The 23,084-nt window shown below is 43.1% G+C and overlaps 1 protein-coding gene across 2 annotated transcripts in view; it reads right to left on the bottom strand.

The window, feature by feature from the left end:
- faf1 (Fas (TNFRSF6) associated factor 1) overlaps positions 1-23,084 on the bottom strand; it is a 269,960-nt gene that overhangs the window by 59,375 nt on the left and 187,501 nt on the right. For both annotated transcript variants that reach the window (XM_061888509.1, XM_061888510.1), the window contains 2 exons: positions 8,928-9,064; positions 8,732-8,820 (listed from right to left, as the gene is read on the bottom strand). In XM_061888509.1, the coding sequence (XP_061744493.1) occupies positions 8,732-8,820; positions 8,928-9,064 (226 nt within the window). The remainder of the gene's footprint in view (positions 1-8,731; positions 8,821-8,927; positions 9,065-23,084) is intronic.

Below are 23,084 nucleotides of genomic sequence, written 5' to 3'. Positions count from 1 at the left end.
ACCCTGCCGAGAGTATAGAGCTGGTCCACAGTTCCACGACCAGGACGAAAACCACACTGTTCCTCCTGAATCCGAGGTTCGACTATCCGACGTAGCCTCCTCTCCAGTACACCTGAATAAACCTTACCGGGAAGGCTGATGAGTGTGATCCCACGATAGTTGGAACACACCCTCCGGTCCCCCTTCTTAATAAGAGGAACCACCACCCCGGTCTGCCAATCCAGAGGTACCACCCCCGATTTCCACGCGATGCTGCAGAGTCTTGTCAACCAAGACAGCCCCACAGCATCCAGAGTCTTAAGGAACTCCGAGCGGACCTCATCCACCCCTGGGGCTTTGCCACCAAGGAGCTTTTAAACTACCTCAGCGACCTCAGCCCCAGAAATAGGAGAGTCCACCACAGATTCCCCAGGCACTGCTTCCTCATAGGTGGTGGCCGGGCCTGTTCCCATGGGGCCCGACCGGGCACAGCCCGAAAAGGCAACGTGGTTCACCCCTCCAATGGGCTCACCACCCATAGCAGGGGCCATAGAGGTCGGGTGCAATGTGAGCTGGGCGGCAGCCGAAGGCAGGGCACTTGGCGGTCCGATCCTCGGCTACAGAAGCTAGCTCTTGGGACGTGGAACGTCACCTCACTGGGGGGGGAAAGAGCCTGAGCTAGTGCGCGAAGTCGAGAAGTTCCGGCTGGATATAGTCGGACTCACTTCGACGCACAGCAAGGGCTCTGGAACCACTTCTCTCGAGAGGGACTGGACCCTCTTCCACTCTGGCGTTGCCGGCAGTGAGAGGCGACGAGCTGGGGTGGCAATTCTTGTTGCCCCCCGCCGGCTCAAGGCCTGCACGTTGGAGTTCAACCCGGTGGACGAAAGAAAGGGTAGCCTCCCTCCGCCTTCGGAGGTCCTGACTGTTGTTTGTGCTTACGCACCAAACAGCCGTTCAGAGTACCCACCCTTTTTGGGAACACTCGAAGGAGTACTGGAAAGTGCTCCCCCGGGTGATTCCCTTGTCCTACTGGGGGACTTCAACGCTCACGTTGGCAACGACAGTGAAACCTGGAGAGGCGTGATTGGGAAGAATGGCCGCCCGGATCTGAACCCGAGTGGTTTTGTTATTGGACTTTTGTGCTCGTCACAGTTTGTCCATAACAAACACCATGTTCAAACATAAGGGTGTCCATATTTGCACTTGGCACCAGGACACCCTAAGCCGCAGTTCCATGATCGACTTTGTAGTTGTGTCATCGGATTTGCGGCCTTATGTTTTGGACACTCGGGTGAAGAGAGGGGCGGAGATTTCTACCGATCACCACCTGGTGGTGAGCTGCGATGGTGGGGGAGGATGCCGGACAGACCTGGGAGGCCCAAACGCATTGTGAGGGTCAGCTGGGAACGTCTGGCTGAGTCTCCTGTCAGAGAAAGTTTCAATTCCCACCTTCGGAAGAACTTTGAACATGTCACGAGGGAGGTGCTGGATATTGAGTCCGAATGGACCATGTTCCGCACCTCTATTGTCGAGGCGGCTGATCGGAGTTGTGGCCGCAAGGTAGTTGGTGCCTGTCGGGGCGGCAATCCTAAAAACCCCTTGGTGGACACCAGCGGTGAGGGATGCCGTCAAGCTGAAGAAGGAGTCCTATCGGGTCCTTTTGGCTCATAGGACACCAGAGGCAGTGGACGGGTACCGACAGGCCAAGCGGTGTGCAGCTTCAGCGGTCGCTGAGGCAAAACCTCGGACATGGGAGGAGTTCGGGGAAGCCATGGAAAACGACTTCCGGACGGCTTCGAAGCGATTCTGGACCACCGTCCGCCGCCTCAGGAAGGGGAAGCAGTGCACTATCAACACCGTGTATGGTGCGGATGGTGTTCTGCTGACCTCAACTGCGGATGTTGTGGATAGGTGGAAGGAATACTTCGAAGATCTCCTCAATCCCACCAACACGTCTTTATAGGCGTAATACATTGAATTCCCATTACCTGCAATGTTAGCTGTGTACTAGGGTTGTCCCAATAACAATAATTTGGTACCGGTACCAAAATGTATATCAATACTTTTCGATAATTTTCTAAATAAAGGGAACTACAAAAATTGTCAATCTTGGGTTTATTTTAACAGAAAATCCCACAATACAATAATCGTGTTTCCTATTGTACTAAAAGAAAAATTTTAAAAGGTTAAAATATAAATTAAAAGGCACATTGGGCTTTTCTTGTTGCACTCAAAGAACAATTTACAATTTTCCATATTACATATATTCATAATCAAGGATTAGATCAGAATATAATACAAAGCTTTATTGACATTATATGAAATGCTTTATGATCTATGGTCGGCACTCTTGGTCTGTGCTTTAAGAAAAATACAATTATTAGTAAGTACTAAAAACAAAACTATGGATAAATTGGCAAAAGTGAAGGCTGTTATACCCGACAAAAACATCGACCCTGAAGGGTGAACATCTGATCTGTGCTCCTCTACTACGGTCTGCACCGGAGCAGAACAGCAGGACATGTGTAACAACTACATCATTACCTGTCACTCTTTAAACTTATTGTGCAGTACTGAATGATCCATCCATCCATCCATTTTCTACCGCTTATTCCCTATGGGGTCGCGGGGGGAGCTGGTGCCTATCTCAGCTACAATCGGGCGGAAGGCGGGTACATCCTGGACAAGTCGCCACCTCATCGCAGCAGAACTGAATGATTATTATTTAAATGTTTACCTAAGTTTGAATGAAGCAAAGGTGGTAATACTAGTCCCCACATTTGGCGAGGCGTGCTTTAAAGTGACACTTGAGAAGTTGCACTTCCTTGTTTAAAAAGTCATCTTTATCATTGGTTTTGAAGCCCAACTACCTCCATGTTGGGCTTCACACACACACTCTCCAAAATGTTATTGCTTGTATGCAGTTTTTGTGTGCGTTTTGACACACTCAACATCATTCGCCTCGGCTCTGTAGTCACCGCCACGCAGCAGCACTAAGATGAAAGAACGGTACCGGTACTTTCCAAGGCAGTGAAGTACCGATTTCAATAAATTAGTATCGCGGTACTCTATTAGTACCGGTATACCGTACAACCCTACTGTGTAATACGAGCCATATATTATAAATTAAAATGCATAAAAAAACTGAAAAACCTCTGTTCTTGTCTCACATAGGGATTGGAAATCACAGGCAAAATTCCCCCCAAAAAGTGCAGTTTCCTTTTAAAGAGTCAAACATCCTCAATGCTCCCAGAGAGCCTAAGGAGAAGAAAGTCAAAAGAGCAGCTTTTTTATTTTTTACAATCATTCAATCTTTTTGTAAGACAAGAATACATACCACATAATACATGCCGATACCTTTTTCCCTACACTTTGAAACTTGTGGCTTAAAAGATGGTGTGGCAACATATTTTTCGCTGAGGCCATAAAAAAAGTATAAAAACCAAACAAACATAGCTCGGTTGGTAGAGTGGCCGTGCCAGCAACTTGAGGGTTGCAGGTTTGATTCCCGCTTCCGCCATCCTAGTCACTGCCGTTGTGTCCTTGGGTAAGACACTTTACCCACCTGCTCCCAGTGCCACCCACACTGGTTTAAATGTAACTTAGATATTGGGTTTCACTATGTAAAGCGCTTTGAGTCACTAGAGAAAAGCGCTATATATATATAATTCACTTCACTTCACAGACACGCGAGAAGGTGTTTCATTATTTGTGCTATGGCGCCCTTTTTTGGACAAATTCGCTCACTTCAGGTGCTGAGGTGTCCTTCCACTGTTTTTTTTTTCAACCGTATTGTATTGTTCAGTCTAACAGTCGTCGATGGCGTTTCTACTCGTATGGATTCTTCAAGCCTTTGTAAGTTTTACAGTATATGTGAAACTGTTTATATTTACCAAACCAGCCCATGTGTGATTTCTGTAGGTGTGTTTTAATGCATATTTGTATGTCCTATCGTAATGTAATGACACTAGCGTCATTAGCATGAGGTAATATGCAAACATGTTTACGAGTGTCTGTCTTAGGCTATGTTTACACTAAGCCGGATAACCCCGTAAACAAATAATTATTTAGCCTAAGCCCCGTTTCAGCCACACTAAACTATCGTTTAAGTTCCCCCTCCTACGACAATATTTTACACGGGTAAGTGCGCCGTGCATTTCTTGAATATCCGGCTCTTAGCTTTGTATGGACTCAATAATGGTTTACAAACTGAGTTCGGAGAGGAAGTGATGCCAGAAAAGGCTGTGCCCCACACAGGAAGTGACGTCAAAAAGAACGCGCCACAGCCAGCTTCATAATAAAGCGGTTTCGTAACTCGGAGGTAACCACTCGAAATTTGGAAGCAAGTCATCCAGACATGCCCGTGTTTCTCCTTCCGTCTGTACAGACGCTTGTGGAAATCACACATGAATACCTTAAGAGAAAGCGATTGCAGCTATTTTGGATACAACACTTCTCAGACGGCAAGATTAATAATTCATGATGGCTCAGGTCTCAACATGGCTGACAACGTGGTGACGCAGTTGAAGGGGGCTTGGCCTGGACAAAGTATTAGCACATAAATAAGGCCAGCCACAAAAACGCCGCATTCTGTATAGACTTGAAGATGGTCTGTGAAACAAAATCAATGCAAAATTTTGACTAAAGGGCCTCCATTAAATGTTACGTAGACCGAAAGAAAGTGCTTTAAAAAGTAGAAAAAATCACAACATGATCCCCTTTAAAGCAAGACTGAATTGTATGCATTTATTTTAAATAAACATGAAGATAATATATTTTTTAGGACCTTCAATGACTTTTTAAAAGATCTGGATAGGCATTTTAGGGCATTAAATTCAATTGATTGGATTTAAGATATTTTAATACCCTTTGGGTACCATGTATGATGTAATACAAATTCCGTTTCCATATGAGTTGGGAAATTGTGTTAGATGTAAATATAAACGGAATACAATGATTTGCAAATCATTTTCAACCCATATTCAGTTGAATATGCTACAAAGACAACATATTTGAAGTTCAATAAAAAAAATTTTTTTGCAAATAATCATTCACTTTAGAATTTGATGCCAGCAACACGTGACAAAGAAGTTGGGAAAGGTGGCAATAAATACTGATAAAGTTGAGAAATGCTCATCAAACACTTATTTGGAACATCCCACATGGGTGCAGGCTAATTGGGAACAGGTGGGTGCCATGATTGGGTATAAAAACAGCTTCCCAAAAAATGCTCAGTCTTTCACAAGAATGGATGGGGCGAGTACACCCCTTCGTCCACAACTGCGTGAGCAAATAGTCAAACAGTTTAAGAACAACGTTTCTCAAAGTGCAATTGCAAGAAATTTAGGAATTTCAACATCTACAGTCCATAATATCATCAAAAGGTTCAGAGAATCTGGAGAAATCACTCCACGTAAGGGGCATGGCGGGAAACCAACAATGAATGACCGTGACCTCAGACGGCACTGTATCAAAAACCAACATCAATCTGTAAAGGATATCACCACATGGGCTCAGGAACACTTCAAAAAAACACTGTCACTAAATACAGTTCGTCGCTACATCTGTAAGTGCAAGTTAAAGCTCTACAATGCAAAGCAAAAGCCATTTATCAACAACATCCAAAAACGCCGCCAGCTTCTCTGGGCCCGAGATCATCTAAGATAGACTGATGCAAAGTGGAAAAGTGTTCTGTGGTCTGACGACTCCACACTTAGAATTGTTTTTGGAAATATTTGACATTGTGTCATCCGGACAAAGGGGAAGCGAACCATCCAGACGCAAAGTTCAAAAGCCAGCATCTGTGATGGTACGGGGGTGCATTAGTGCCCATGGCATGGGTAACTTACATATCTGTGAAGGCACCATTAATGCTGAAAGGTACATACGGGTTTTGGAACAACATATGCTGCCATCTAAGAAGCGTCTTTTTCATGGATGCCACTGCTTATTTCAGCAAGACAATGCCAAGCCACATTCAGCACATGTTACAACAGCGTGGCTTTGTAAAAGAAGAGTACGGGTACATTACTGGCCCGCCTGCAGTCCAGACCTGTCTATCCTCGAAAATGTGTAGCGCATTATGAAGCGTAAAATAAGACAGCGGAGACCCCGGACTCTTGAACGACTGAAGCTCTACATAAAACAAGAATGGGAAAGAATTCCACTTTCAAAGCTTCAACAAGTAGTTTCCTCAGTTCCTAAACGCTTACTGAGTGTTGTTAAAAGAAAAGCTGATGTAACACAGTGGTGAACATGTCCTTTCCAAACTACTTTGGCACTTAGGCACATAGATAGACAGACAACATTCACACTCACATTCACACACTGGGGCCAATTTAGTGTTGCCTATCATTCTATACCCAGGTGCATGTTTTTGGAGGTTGAAGGAAGCTGGAATACCCGGAGGATCCCCTCGCAGTCACAGTGAGAACATGCAAAGTCCACACAGAATTAATTAACGTGGACCCCGACTTAAACAAGTTGAAAAACTTATTCGGGTGTTACCATTTAGTGGTCAATTGTACGGAATATGTACTGAACTGTGCAATCTACTAATAAAAGTATCAACCAATTAACCAACAAAGATCCCGAGCCCGGGATTAAAATCAGGACTAATCAGGACCTTCGTATTGTGAGGCACATGCACTAACTCCTGTTCCACCGTGCTGCCCATTAGAGGTGCAAAGATACACAAAATTCACCATTTGGTTCGTTCAATATTTTAGTGTCATAGTTTGATATTTTTTCGATGCAAAATAGAGACTTTTTAATGTTTCTTTTTTTTACTTTTAGTTTATTAAAATCATCAACATTTTTGTTTCAACTCAAAAGTACAGTTTTTAAATTAAATGAAATGCATCTGATGTAGCTATACTTGCCTTGCATACCTGGCACCATATAAAACAAAAACAGCACCCTGTAAAAAATAATAATAAAATAAATGCATCTGATAAATCACCAATCTTCTGTGATGCATTGTGTTGTCTCTAAATGGGCTTCTGTCTTGTTGTAAAAAGCAAGAACTACGGTATCAGTGAAATAGGTTTGTGAAGGAATCTTGAATCGGGGCTCGAGTTCTTGCAGCAAACCCGACATTTTCCACAACAGAAAACGGCCGCATGTCAAACACAATAAGAGTAGCAATCGCCCGATCGGTTTATTTTGCCCTCTGAATCATGCGCTAATGTCTTTCTAAATGCCCCGGGTAAAGTTTGTAGCCTGTGAGTTGTCGCTTTGTAATTTTGTTTGCTTCCACCTATTTCCGCATCGGCGTTATGTCAGCCTTAATGTGTGGTTGTGTTTGTTGGATTTCCACTGTTGTTGTTTAAAGCTATATCTTTGCATGTAGCTTCTGTCTCAGCAGCTTGGTTTGGTCTGAATGAATGTGGGAGGCGCAGATCCCCTGAGCTTTCAGCACAGGATTGTCAGAAGTTGATAAACTGAACTGAGACCATTGTGTCGAACGGTTCAATACAAATATGTGTATTATAGCACTCTTAATAATAATTGGTAAATGGTTGTACTTGTATAGCGCTTTTCTACCCCTTTTTAAGGAGCCCAAAGCGCTTTGACAATATTTCCACATTCACACACACATTCACACACTGATGGCGGAGCTGCCATGCAAGGCACTAACCAGGAACCATCGGGAGCAAGGGTGAAGTGTCTTGCTCAAGGACACAACGGACGTGACTAGGATGGTAGAAGGTGGGGATTGAACCTCCGATTGCTGGCACGGCCACTCTCCCAACTTTGCCACGCCGTCCCCGCACCTAATAATAATTAATCTATACTATATTCCGATAAATGTTACTCAATAGTAAGTAAGGTGAGAAAGAAAGTATTCATTGTGTTTGTGTGTGAGCAACTCTTCTATTTTCCCCATGGCTAACAGGCAATAACTTACATATAAACATTGCTGTTCGCTAACGTCCATTGTTAAACTCCTAATTTGGAGTGACGTCTGTAATTTATAGATACAGAAGTCATAGAAAAAAAACAACACCCATCAAGTGTGAGAACCTGGCTGGGAATGTGTACTTCAATTGGAATGAGGTGAAACAATGTGTGTGTCATTTTGGATAACCATGTCTCTGCTCTGCCCAAGCGTGTGACGATTCAGACTAAAAGCAAAACACTTCCCTTAACCTCAGTTGTGGGCAGGAGGGCACACTAGCAAATATCTAGATAGAGTGGTATCATTGTTCACCAAAAACAGTTTAAAAAAAAGTATCCTTATGCAACTCTTTCTATGAACTGTATGATTGATTGCAACTAAGTGCCAATTAATGGATGCAGCAAAACGAGTCTAACAGGGTTGGGCATGAAATGTGTTTATTTTGGTTAAGGGCTAATGGGTTATTTCAAGCCAACCAAGTATTTGCGTTATGAGGCAAGAAACATCGTCAAACTACTTCCAAAAAGTAAATACTATTTATTTAGTGGGCTAAATTAGAAATTAGATGTAGTATTGCCCCAGTTCCTGATTATGTTTCCTAAGACCCTTGCCCAAAATGTAGTACAAAAATATGTACAACATATATATGATATTGCAGTAATGTTATAATGAAAAAATACATGAAGGGTTGTAACAAAATGCTACAACATGTCAAGGCTGCATTAGGATGATTATTGTTATGACGGCGTAATTTGTTCTTGCCGTTTAAATCACCAAAAGATGTCACATATTTTAAATCAATGGAAATGGAATGTCTATGCATCATCATAAGTCACTATGTTTCCTTGCCTCATCTTTAATGTCCTCTTGTTGTTGTGCTGTGAAGATCTCCAATGCACCCATTAATCTCATCATTAGCTCGTCCACAGCAGTATTACCTAGGGTAAGAGTGCAATATTAATAACAAAAAAAAGGCTTCAGCCCAAATTACATATTTTAGTTCATCATAGTTAAGATATATTCTCCATCTGGAGTCAAAATTTACCTTGAATAACATTTAGAACTTCGTTGGAAGTGCGTTTCCCCATGACAATAAGGAGCAGAGGGAACTGGTCTGTCTGGTATGTGCGTATAGTTTGCGTCACGACACTGCCAAAATGTCTCGTGCACATGGTGAGTAGCCTGAAAGACACAATAACAAACCAGATTCAATATATTAATCAATCTTTCAAATCCATTCATAATTTACTTTGACAATCAAAACAGAGAAACAATACAACTACTAGGTTAGTATTATTAGCATAAACATATAAATGTTTAAGTACACTCTATGCACAACAGAAAAGTACAACTGGTGGCATTAGGGACTTTAAAACCAATTCCACTTTTTCTTATTCCATTGAGGTGACATACAAGCTCAATTTGGTGAATTAGTATGCCTCCCCAGGCTCCCAGAATTGATAGGGTAAGAGAGGATTTCTTATTCCATTACAAAGAGGGAAGTTTTTAAATTAACATTTCCAGGAGGGAAAAGGGTAGCAGGCAGCCCGAGCCGCCAAGCTCCCTCTAAATGTCATAATATTAATGAATTGCTATAGACTGAATGCAAATATAGATTATTTTTGTCCTCGAGTCTTTTAATAAGATCTACTTTAATAACTGGCTGGTAAAATAGAAGGAAATAATAGAATGGATGGCAGAACAATGGGTCAGATGAGGAAGATAAAGAATGCCACGTGGGAGGGGTGCAGCTCATCAAAACCAGTAGTCAAACCATAGAATTAGTTAAGGGTGTCACAAATGGTGCCACAAAAGCACACAGTCATATTTTTAAAGTAGGGGTTCCCAACCATCTGGCTGCGGCCTAATACTGGAATGTGGATGAGCCAAACCGTTAAAAAAAACTTCAAGAAGAATTAAAAAAGAAACCTGTTTGTAATTACTTTTTTGTATATAATTACATGAAATGTAATGAATATATATGTTTATTTTCACACTATCAGTTGTGTTTTTTTGTTTGTTGGTGATTGCTGTTTTTGACTAAGAGTAGCAAAAATAATAATAAAAAACAAGAACACAGGATTCCTATAACATAACCTATAGTAATACTAGGCAGAGGTGGGACCAAGTCATTGTTTTGCAAGTCACAAGTAAGTCTCAAGTCTTTGCCCTCTAGTCCCGAGTCAAGACAGGCAAGTCCCAAGTCAAGACTAAAAGTCAAGACAGGAAAGTCTCAAGTCAAGTACCAAGTCCTGCATTTTGAGTTTCGAGTCCTTTCAAGTCCTTTTAACCACAGACTAATATATTTACACAGATTGTGTATGCTTTTAAAACGCTGTATTTATTTATTAAAACAAGTGCATTAGAAATTGCAGGAAAAAAAATTGCGCTGACATTGCACTTCATAATAGCACTATTAACCAGTCACTTTAAACATTTAACTCATTCCTTTAAAGAATAAACACATTTGAAAAAAGAAGTGCAACTGTACTTATTTGCACAAAAGTGTTAACATTGTATTTCCATGGCATATTGCATTGTAACTAGTTCCACAGCAGTTTTCTAACCTGTTCTTACCTTATCTCATAGATCTAATCTCATACTGTATGTGTGTTGTGTGCGCACACATGAAAAACATAACAAATACATGGACATAACAATGAACAGAGTGGTACTTTAGAATGTCAGGGACCTATGCAATATGTACTCATATTCTTAATATAGTATACATTTTAACAGACCTTTGACTATGTTTGTGTTTTTGTAGTGGCTAAAATACGCGGTGCTGCTGACCGCAGTCTAACGTTATGTTACTGTGTGTGATACATTGACTAACGTAACGTTATGTGTAGGTACCTCATAAGACCCTACTTAAAAAAAAATCTCTTGACAAAAAAGTATGAATAAGGTAGCGCACTGCAGTGGACGCAACAGATTGCTGTGTTGCAATGACGTTATAACCATAGACATTTTATTAGTGACGCAAGCAATTCGGCCGCCATCTTGAACTGGTGATTGGAGCCAGCGAGCAAATGTGTTCAGCGTTTTCCTGCTCAAATGAGAGGACTGTTGAAAATAGGAATCGGGGGATTACTTTTCACAAATAAGATTTAACATTAACGTACTATTGGTTGTATTTTGTGAAAATAATATTACCACATAGTTAAAAGGGAGCAAAGATCTTCAATATTTGTATGTGAAAATCCCAAAGAAATCTTCTGGGAGAGGATGACCCCCCCAACAGGTGTTTGGTTTTCAAACTTTCAGCCCGACCTGGAACAAAATTCACCAGCCGCCACTGATGATGATGCATTCTCATTTTAAGCAAAGTATAAGACAATACTTTAACAGTAAAATTGTAACCAGGAATAAGTCTTCAAATCACAATATTCAAATACGAACATTGTTAGGTAAGACATAAATTGGTTTTATTCTAAAACCAGTGAAACAGATTGGTTGTGTTAGCTGATATAAAGACTTTTAGGTGTTCATATATGTTTATGTTTTTATTTGGCAGACGCTTTTATCCAAAGCGACATACATAAAAAATACATATAAAACAACCACTTTAAACATTATCATTTAACGGAAGAATGTAATACAACAAAATCAATACAAAGTGTCAAGACGGAATAAACTCTCTGCTGCTGCAGCAGAAACAGAGATACAGTCTATATGACCATAAGATTTATATATATCTAATGTATTCATGCATTGTTTATGTAGGATGTACGCATCCTACATATCGTTTCTTCAACTTAAAAATAGCTGACCGTTTTTTTCCTATTTCTCTGGGAATATATTCCCAGTTTTTATCTCATACATCCGGTCACTTATAGCATACAAGAATATTCTATTACTGTTAAGCAAAAAAACATAAAACGTGTCCATTATCATAGCTACACGTATGACAAAAAAGCACGTGAAAATCAATGGTATTCAGTGAGGAAAGATGAATTAAATGCGCTGACAGTTCATTGCTCCTGCCAAATGAATTGCACTGAGTGGAGCGGATCACCACTCCAAGATGGCGGCCCCGCGTCTTGTCAGCAGGCAGTAGCGCTCCATGGTGCGTACCCTTAAAAAATGTCTATGGTTATAACATAAACAATGAGTTTACAGCCTCACTAATTTAATTAACTACCAGTACACAGCAAATAAAAGTTACGTTATTTAGCCAATAAACGTAAGTTTACGTTCAAAACTTACCCTTCTCTGTGCATCTTCAAATGTCGAACTAAGTTGGAAGTTGTTGTGTTTCTGTCTGTAATCTTCAAACCGTATGTTTTTCACTCTGCAATTACTTTTTTTGTTGACCAAGTCATAGTTTTTATACCCGAACGAAACCAATTTGGCACAATTTTTTCTCACTGGCGCGTTGTTTGAAAACTCTTGGTTGGTTGTCCTACAATTTGATTGGATGAATGCTGTGGGATGAAAACAATGTGGATCTAATTTGATTGGATGTTGTACTGACAGGCAGCACATACGCTGACAGACACACACTTGTACACAATGAAAGATACGGAGTACTCCTGAATAACTTTTTAATCTTTGGGTTTTGGGGAAAGTAGCAAGTCTTGTCAAGACAAAAGACTCAAGTCCAAGCAAAGTCACAAGTCATTGATGTTAAAGTCTAAGTTGAGTTTCAAGTCGCTTTACATTTTGTCAAGTCGAGTCTAAAGTGATCAAATTCATGACTCGAGTCTGACTCGAGTCCAAGTCATGTGACTCGAGTTCACACCTCTGCTACTAGGTACTAAACAGAGAAGGGGTAGGAATTAATAAGCTAATGCTTCTTCCTGCTACTTTTCAAACACAAACACGGTTTTTATATTTTAATGCTTCAAGTGTAATATAGTAATCAAATGTTTGTTTGAAATGATTATTTTATTCATTCATTCCTATTTTGAAAATAATGGTATTTATTCTATTATGACGTCACATTAGGTTTGAGGTTGGCCGTATGCCATCACTACAGGGAGACATATAGACATTCAGACACACACACACACACACACACACACACACACACACACACACACACACACACACACACACACACACACACACAGACACACACACACACATATATATACATATAAATATATACATACATATACATTAATACATACACACACATATATATAAACTGTGTGTGTATACACACATATATATATATATATATATATATTTATATTGTGGCGGGCACTAGGACCATGCTGACACCCAGCAGAAGGGGTGTGGTTTGTTCTCCTGGGAGACACTTTAAATGTGCATGTTGTGTTGTGTTTGTGAGTATTCTTATGTTGGCAGTCTACAATAAAGACCTGAAAGAAACAACCCTGTGTTTCTTGCATTTGCCACATTGGTGATTCCAATGTGGCAAATGCAAGAAACACAGGGTTGTTTGCCACATTGGTGATTCCAATGTGGCAAATGCAAGAAACACAGGGTTGTTTCCTTCAGGTCTTTATTGTAGACTGCCAACATAAGAATACTCACAAACACAACACAACATGCACATTTAAAGTGTCTCCCAGGAGAACAAACCACACCCCTTCTGCTGGGTGTGAGCATGGTCCTAGTGCCCGCCACATCCATCCATCATCCATCCATCATCTTCCGCTTATCCGAGGTCAGGTCGCGGGGGCAACAGCCTAAGCAGGGAAACCCATACTTCCCTCTCCCCAGCCACTTCGTCTAGCTCTTCCCGGGGGATCCCGAGGCGTTCCCAGGCCAGCCGGGAGACATAGTCTTCCCAACGTGTCCTGGGTCTTCCCCGTAGCCTCCTGCCGGTTGGACGTGCCCTAAACACCTCCCTAGGGAGGCGTTCGGGTGGCATCCTGACCAGATGCCCGAACCACCTCATCTGGCTCCTCTCGATGTGGAGGAGCAGCGGCTTTACTTTGAGTCCCTCCCGGATGGCAGAGCTTCTCACCCTATCTCTAAGGGAGAGCCCCGCCACACGGCGGGGGAAACTCATTTCGGCCGCTTGTACCCGTGATCTTATCCTTTCGGTCATGACCCAAAGCTCATGACCATAGGTGAGGATGGGAACGTAGATCGACCGGTAAATTGAGAGCTTTGCCTTCCGGCTCAGCTCCTTCTTCACCACAACGGATCGGTACAACGTCCGCATTATTGAAGACGCCGCACCGATCCGCCTGTCAATCTCACGATCCACTCTTCCCTCACTCGTGAACAAGACTCCTAGGTACTTGAACTCCTCCACTTGGGGCAGGGTCTCCTCCCCAACCCGGAGATGGCACTCCACCCTTTTCCGGGCGAGAACCATGGACTCGGACTTGGAGGTGCTGATTCTCATTCCGGTCGCTTCACACTCGGCTGCGAACCGATCCAGCGAGAGCTGAAGATCCCGGTCAGATGAAGCCATCAGGACCACATCATCTGCAAAAAGCAGAGACCTAATCCTGCGGTTACCAAACCGGAACCCCTCAACGCCTTGACTGCGCCTAGAAATTCTGTCCATAAAAGTTATGAACAGAATCGGTGACAAAGGACAGCCTTGGCGGAGTCCAACCCTCACTGGAAATGTGTTCGACTTACTGCCGGCAATGCGAACCAAGCTCTGGCACTGATCGTACAGGGAACGGACCGCCACAATAAGACAGTCCGATACCCCATACTCTCTGAGCACTCCCCACAGGACTTCCCGAGGGACACGGTCGAATGCCTTCTCCAAGTCCACAAAGCACATGTAGACTGGTTGGGCAAACTCCCATGCACCCTCAAGAACCCTGCCGAGAGTATAGAGCTGGTCCACAATTCCACGACCAGGACGAAAACCACACTGTTCCTCCTGAATCCGAGGTTCGACTATCCGACGTAGCCTCCTCTCCAGTACACCTGAATAAACCTTACCGGGAAGGCTGAGGAGTGTGATCCCACGATAGTTGGAACACACCCTCCGGTCCCCCTTCTTAAAGAGAGGAACCACCACCCCGGTCTGCCAATCCAGAGGTACCGCCCCCGATGTCCACGCGATGCTGCAAAGTCTTGTCAACCAAGACAGCCCCACAGCATCCAGAGCCTTAAGGAACTCCGGGCGGATCTCGTCCACCCCTGGGGCCTTGCCACCGAGGAGCTTTTTAACTACCTTAGCGACCTCAGCCCCAGAAATAGGAGAGTCCACCACAGATTCCCCAGGCACTGCTTCCTCATAGGAAGACGTGTTGGTGGGATTGAGGAGGTCTTCAAAGTATTCCTTCCACCTATCCACAACATCCGCAGTCGAGGTCAGCAGAACACCATCCGCACCATACACGGTGTTGATAGTGCACTGCTTCCCCTTCCTGAGGCGGCGGATGGTGGTCCAGAATCGCTTCGAAGCCGTCCGGAAGTCGTTTTCCATGGCTTCCCCGAACTCTTCCCATGTCCGAGTTTTTGCCTCCGCGACCGCTGAAGCTGCACACCGCTTGGCCTGTCAGTACCTGTCCACTGCCTCCGGAGTCCTATGAGCCAAAAGGACCCGATAGGACTCCTTCTTCAGCTTGACGGCATCCCTCACCGCTGGTGTCCACCAAGGGGTTTTAGGATGGCCGCCCCGACAGGCACCAACTACCTTGCGGCCACAGCTCCGATCTGCCGCCTCGACAATAGAGGTGCGGAACATGGTCCACTCGGACTCAATGTCCAGCACCTCCCTCGTGACATGTTCAAAGTTCTTCCGGAGGTGGGAATTGAAACTTTGTCTGACAGGAGACTCTGCCAGACGTTCCCAGCAGACCCTCACAATGCGTTTGGGCCTCCCAGGTCTGTCTGGCATCCTCCCCCATCATCGCAGCCAACTCACCACCAGGTGGTGATCGGTAGAAAGCTCCGCCCCTGTCTTCACCCGAGTGTCCAAAACATGAGGCCGCAAATCCGATGACACAACTACAAAGTCGATCATGGAACTGCGGCCTAGGGTGTCCTGGTGCCAAGTGCACATATGGACACCCTTATGTTTGAACATGGTGTCTGTTATCGACAAACTGTGACGAGCACAAAAGTCCAATAACAAAACCACTCGGGTTCAGATCCGGGCGGCCATTCTTCCCAATCACGCCTCTCCAGGTTTCACTGTCGTTGCCAACGTGAGCGTTTAAGTCTCCCAGTAGGACAAGGGAATCACCCGGGGGAGCACTTTCCAGTACTCCCTCGAGTGTTCCCAAAAAGGGTGGGTACTCTGAACTGCTGTTTGGTGCATAAGCACAAACAACAGTCAGGACCCGTCCCCCCACCCGAAGGCGGAGGGAGGCAACCCTTTCGTTCACCGGGTTGAACTCCAACGTACAGGCTTTGAGCCGGGGGGAAACAAGAATTGCCACCCCAGCCCGTCGCCTCTCACTGCCGGCCACGCCAGAGTGGAAGAGGGTCCAATCCCTCTCGAGAGAAGTGGTTCCAGAGCCCTTGCTGTGCGTCGAAGTGAGTCCGACTATATCCAGCCAGAATTTCTCGACTTCGCGCACTAGCTCAGGCTCTTTCCCCCCCATTGACGTGACGTTCCACGTTCCAAGAACTAGCTTCTGTAGCCGAGGATCGGACCGCCAAGTGCCCTGCCTTCGGCTGTCGCCCAGCTCACAATGCACCCGACCTCTATGGCCCCTGCTATGGGTGGTGAGCCCATTGGAGGGGGGACCCACGTTGCCTCTTCGGGCTGTGCCCGGCCGGGCTTCATGGGAACAGGCCCGGCCACCAGGCGCTCGCCATCGTGCCCCACCTCCGGGCCTGGCTCCAGAGGGGGGGCCCCGGTGACCCGCGTCCGGGCGAAGGAAATCTGAGTGAATCTATAACATATTCTAATAAATATTACTCAATAGTAATTAAGGTGAGAAAGAAAGTATTCATTGTGTTTGTGTGTGAGCAACTCTTATATTTAGTCCCCATGGCCAAAAGACAAGGACATACATATAAACGTTGCTGCTTGCAATGTTTCATTGTTATACATTGTTATTGTTATATCCATTGTTATACTCATAATTCGGAGTGACGTCTGTAATTTATAGATACAGTAGTCATAGAAAAAAAGCAACGCCCATCAAGTGTGAGAACCTGGCTGGGATAGTGGAATTCAATTGGAATGAGGTGAAACAATGTCTGTGTGTCATTTTGGATAATACATGCAGCACGTCATGTGTGTATCATGACAGGCAGCATACGCTGTATACAGTTGTGATCAAAATTATTCAACCCCCACACAATTTTGGTGGTTTAGCAAGTTGGACATTTATTCCGTATTTTGTTTATAGTCATATCAATAAAGATGTGTCATGTAGACAAATGCAACTTAAATTGTAACACTGTATTTTACAAAATACCAAAAAAGGACATTTTTCTTAATATCTCATTGAAAAAAATTATTCAACCCCCTAGTTACATGCATCTTTATTTAGTACTTAGTAGAACACCCTTTGGCAATAATCACATCCTTCAAACGTGATACATAATCGGACACAAACTTCTTGCAACGATTTACAGGTATTTTAGCCCATTCCTCTTGGGCAAAGGCCTCCAGTTCATTCATATTCTTGGGCTTGCGGGCTGCAACTGCCTTCTTCAAGTCCACCACAGGTTTTCTATAGGATTTAGGTCTGGCGACTGTGAAGGCCACTCCAGAGTCTTCCAGCCCTTCTTCTGCAACCACTCTGATGTTGATTCGGAGGTATGCATGGGATCGTTGTCCTGTTGGAAGGTCCAACGTCTCTCAAGCCTCAGCTTCGTCACTGACTTCATGACATTTGCAGCTAATATATCCTGGTAGGAAATAAAATGTATAATGCCTTGAACGCGCTGAAGATTCCCGGTACCTGAGGCAAGAGAAACAGCCCCAGAGCATGATTGACCCCCTTTTGTGCTTAACAGTAGGCATGGTGTTTTTCTCTTTGTTTTTCACTTTGTAAGCTTCATTTTTTCTCCTCCAAACATAACGTTGATTCATAGGCCCAAAGAGTTACAGTTTTGTCTCATCACTCAATAGAACAGTTTCCCAAAACCTTTGGGGTTTGTCCAGATGAGTTTTGGCATACTGGAGTCTATTTTTTCTTGTGCCTGGTAGTCAGAAGTGGGGTGCGCCTGGGAGTTCTGGCATGGAGGCCTTCATCTCGTAGTGCGCGCCTTATTGTCTGGGACGAAACCTGCGTTCCCTCCTCTGCAATGTCCTGTTGTAGTTCCTCAGCTGTCACCCGGGGGTTTTTCACCACTGTAAGCTTCAAATACCGGACAGCAGTTGCACACAGCATCCTCTTTCTACCACGCCCAGGTAGTGTTTCCACTGTGCCTTTAGCTTTAAACTTGAGAATTTTGCTCCCAACTGTGTCTCTTGGAATGTGTAATGTCTTTGCTATTTACTTATATCTATATATATCCTTTCTTATGAAAGGATATATATAGATATACTTCTTTCTTGACTTCTTTGACCACTCCCTGGACTTCACCATGTTGGAAATACACCATTGACCATCTACAAGAAGCTGAGCGTCACAGTCTTTTTCAATCAGTTTAATTGTTGCTCATTATGGTTGTAATCACATCCACAGGTGTTTTCAACACCTGATTGAAAAGACCTTATTCAAATTCTGTTCTTAAGAGTTATTATCTTCAAGGGGTTGAATAATTTTGTCAATGAGATATTAAGAGAAATGACACGGTTTGGTATGTTACAAAATATAATGTTGTACTTCAAGTTGCATTTGTCTATTTAATGCATCTTTATTTGATATGACTATAAACAAAATACGGAAGAAATGTCCAACTTGCTAAAACACCAAAATTGTGTGGGGGTTGAATAATTTTGATCACAACTGTAGCTAGCTGTGTAAAAACAAAACATGAAATTTGAGCTAATACATTACAGAGACTGTAATATAAATGTTCATGTTTTTCAGTCCGTACAGATTGGTGTCCTAACGCAGTGTTGTGCATTACAAATTTAAACGATAGGGACTGTGTATAGACCCCCTAATCAGAGTGTTTTCTATGGTGCTCTCGAGGAGTACTTATCTGAGGTCGACAACGTGGACAAAATTACAAATGGAGATCTGAACACATGTATTCAACGCAGAGATGCGCCTGTCTTCAAATCTTACAGCAAGCTTTGTAATCTGCACAGTCTCACCCAGCTAATAACACCACCAAAAAGGATGTGTGATTCCATCGAATCAGTCAATCTCATTCTCACAGGAGACCGGCCTAACATAAAAAATAGTGGGGTCATGATCTGTGGTCTTAGCGACCACTATCTAACCTTTGCAAAAGAGCTAAACCCAAAGCCAACGGCCACATAACAGCTCAATCCAAATCTCTTAAAACATACTCCAGTGATAATTTCAACCTCAAACTGGGTGCATGGAACTGGTCCCTTGTACTCACAAGCAACCTAGTCGATGATGTTCTGATGTTCTTGTTATGGTATTGGTGTGTAGTGGTTTGTTGGATTGATACATTTTTTAATTTTTTTTTTTTAAATCGATTTTTTAAATATGAGAACCGATTCTGAATCGCACAATGTATTCGATTCGTATTCAAATCGATTTTTTACCTCACCCCTAGTGGCTATGATAGTGAAAAAGGTGTTTTTTTTTGTCCTGTCCAGCTTCTCAGGCAAATCATATAGTTGATGTAAATGCCCATATCGGCGGTTCAGATTTACTTTACAAAAGAGAAGTGTAAGATACTTCTCTTGTTGTCTTATTTGAATGTGATTTTATTAAATGTATTTATATTATCATTTGTTGCAGCCGGGCCGGAGCAGGAGGGGATAGAAAGAGAAAAAAAGGAAGACAGAGGGGGATATTGTGGGGATAAGAGGGGGATTAGACAGAGAGACAAAAACAACAACAGCAAATACAACAATAACAACAACAACAATAGAACAACACCAGCACATACATAATATGTACAAATATTATCGTAAAAGTTATAGCAAATAAGCAGTTAGTGAAATAAATAATATAGTAATGACAATGAGCATTTTTACACTAAAACTGGAGCAATACAAATACCAATACAAAAAGCGCTATTGATCATGAACAAAACCAATAGATTACCTCTATTATCAACAATAAAGTTGTTCAAATGCAACGATACGTATACATAATGATAGCTAGAAAGATAATAAAGAAAAAAAAAAAATAAATAAAAAATAAAAAAATAAAATAAAAAAGAAAAAAAAGAAAAAAGAAGAAGGAATACCGAAAGATGAAAGGGAAGAGAGAGAGGCAACCTATATTAATCTTGTAGATTGTTATAGTAACAATGGTTTAAGCTCTGTCAATATGCCTTGTGTTACCCAGTTTACCCTAAGGCAACAGCATTGATATATGTTTGATGAAACATGATTATGTGCATGAGTGTATGTATGTATGTATGTATATGTACTTGTATATGAACACAATGTGTATATGAATGTTTGTACAGTAAATGTATATGTACAGTATATGTATGTTTGTTTGTACGGTGAATGTATATGTACAGTATATGTATGTTCGTACCGTGAATGTGCGCGTGGATGGACGGACTTGGAGTATGTAGATATGTAATGTATTTGTGTATGTATGTGGGAGTGTAGGTACCAATGTATGGACATTTGTATGTATGAGTAACGGTGTGTGTTGTGTTAGTATATGTGTGTTTGTATGTACAATATATTTGACCCCTAGTGTGCGTGGGAGCCAGAGTGCGGACCCAGCCGCCCAGAGAGCCCAACCCAAACAGCAGGTGTGGCGCCCAGGGAACCAGGGACCACCCGCCCCACGCAGCCAGGCCGGCCAGCGGTGGGAACCCCAGAGCCCGGCCCATCGCGCCGCCCGGAAGAACCGGCAGCAGACACGCCCGGCAGAGGACAGGGCACAAGAGAAGCAGCGGACGGCCAGACCCCAAGCCAGCGAGAGAGAACCCCCCACACGGGCAGAAAGACGGGACGCCCCGCCCGGGGGAACCCAGAGACTCCCCGCAGCCGGACGGGAAGACCACCAGCACCCGGGACCCCCCGACCCCGCCCACACCAGGCCACCCCACCCGAGCCGGCCGCCACAGGACCACCCAGCGCAGGGCCGCGGGGACCACCCACCCCACCCGCAGGGACCCCAACGATGGAGATGGAACAACCAGCAACCGCCCTGTCGAAGTCCCCCCCTGAGGGAGGGGAGAAAAGGAAAAAAATAATAAAAAACAAAACAAAACAAAAAAACCCCAAAATAAATACATTAAATTATATATATATACATATATATATATATATATATATATATATATATATACATATATATACATATATATACATACATACATATATATATATATATATATATATATATATATATATATATATATATATATATATATATATACACATATACAAGAAAAAGGTGTTAAGTCGGCTTGCTACTTAAAGTTTGTCTGTAATGAGGGAATCTTCCTCCTTGATGTTGATGAGTCTAGTTTTAAGTTTCTGGCTGCGGGCAGGAAGCTGGTTATTGAGGATTTTCCAGAGTTCACGTGGCTTATTTGTGTTTTATTTATTTTGTCGTTAATGTAATTTTTTTTTTAAGGATTTAGTCAGGTTTTTTGCCTTATTTTTTAATTTATTGCATTGCTTTTTGAGTGTTGTAAGGAGTGATTTGATGTTATTGTTGGGTTGTTTATCTACTTCGGTTTTGCACTTTTGGTATTCAGAGTATTTTCTGTCTCTGTCTTCATCCATGGTTCAGAGCTGGCTTTGATCCTGACTGTTCTCAAGGGAGTCATATCATTTAGTATCGCTAGTTTTAAAGAACATTAAAATGTTCTGTTCTGTTAATTTGTTGAGCAAATAAACAGTCCATCTTCATAGCAATTGTTGCTTACAATTTTATTGAATGGTATATGCTTCCTGGTTTTACCCTGCGCGCATGTGCGAAACAAGGGGTCCCTTCCAGCACCCTTGAGAGATTCCAATCGCATAATCATCATTCACAGCAAGAAGGGTGTGTTATTCCAACTTTTCAAAAACTGCAAACAATCTGATTTGGGTGTTTCTTTGGGTTGTAGATTGCTTATTTAGAGCCAAACTATTTGAGAAATCTGACTAATTTAGTGCATGAGTGCAGGACATTGTTTGCTGACTTTGTGGAGTGGTCTCTGGCTAACCATATGCCCCTGAATGTGGACAAGACCAAAAAGCTGGTCATTGACTTCAGGAAGAAGAGGAACCCAGTGGAGCCTATTCCCATCCAGGAGGTGGCAGTAGTGAAGCAATATAAGTACCTGGGAGTCCAATTGAACAGCAGACCGAAGTGAAGTGAATTATATGTATATAGTGCTTTTTTCTAGAGACTTTGAACCGCTTTACACAGTGAAATCAATTAAATTTTTAAGCTACATTTCAACCAGTGTGGGTGGCACAAGGAGCAGGTGGCTAAAGTGTCTTGCCCAAGTACACAACGGCAGTGACAAAAATGGCGGAAGCGAGAATCCAACCTGGTACTCTCAAGTTGCTAGCAAGGTCGCTCTACCAACTGAGCCACGCCGCCCTGGCTCAACTGGACTGGAAGGACAACAATAAAGCCGTATACAAGAAGGACATGAGCAGACTACTTCCCGAAGAAGCTCAGGTCCTTAATTGTGTGCAACAAGCTATTGGAGATCTTCCACTAGTAGTTAGTGCCCTGTAATTTGCAGCCGTTTGCTGGGGGAGAAACATGAGCAAAATGGACATAAGTCGACTGGAGAAATTGATCCTGAAAGCTTGCCAAACTATTGGCATGCAGTTGAAAGAGTTCGTTTCTGTGGGGGATAGGAAGACACATGTGGTGTGATTGTATTATGGGAGAACTACAGAGTCGACAGGCTATGACGTCACAAGGTGCGACGGAGCGGGGGACAGTGGGAGTGAGCTAGAGAGGAGACACATGTGTGACTGGGTTGATAAATGTATCCACGTTACAAAGTACACCTGGACTCACGTATTAATTAAGTAACCCGACATGGTGTCAGAAGTCCTGTAGTGAATGTGGCGTGTGAGCCAAGTGGAAAGATAGTTTGTACGCGTCTGTGGAGAAAAAAGTGAAGGACAACATGAGCGAGGGAGACGGATCACAGCAGCACCTGCAAGGCCACCCAACGCGCCGGTGGTTGCCGTGGGACCGTGCGTTACGTTCAACATCCAGCCACCTGAGTCCTTTGACTTTTCAAATCCGCAAGAGTGGGACAAATGGATCCG

Source organism: Nerophis ophidion, linkage group LG26 (assembly GCF_033978795.1).
Source record: "Nerophis ophidion isolate RoL-2023_Sa linkage group LG26, RoL_Noph_v1.0, whole genome shotgun sequence".
Taxonomy (NCBI): Eukaryota; Metazoa; Chordata; class Actinopteri; order Syngnathiformes; family Syngnathidae; genus Nerophis; species Nerophis ophidion.
This window is presented reverse-complemented; position numbering and strand designations above follow the sequence as displayed.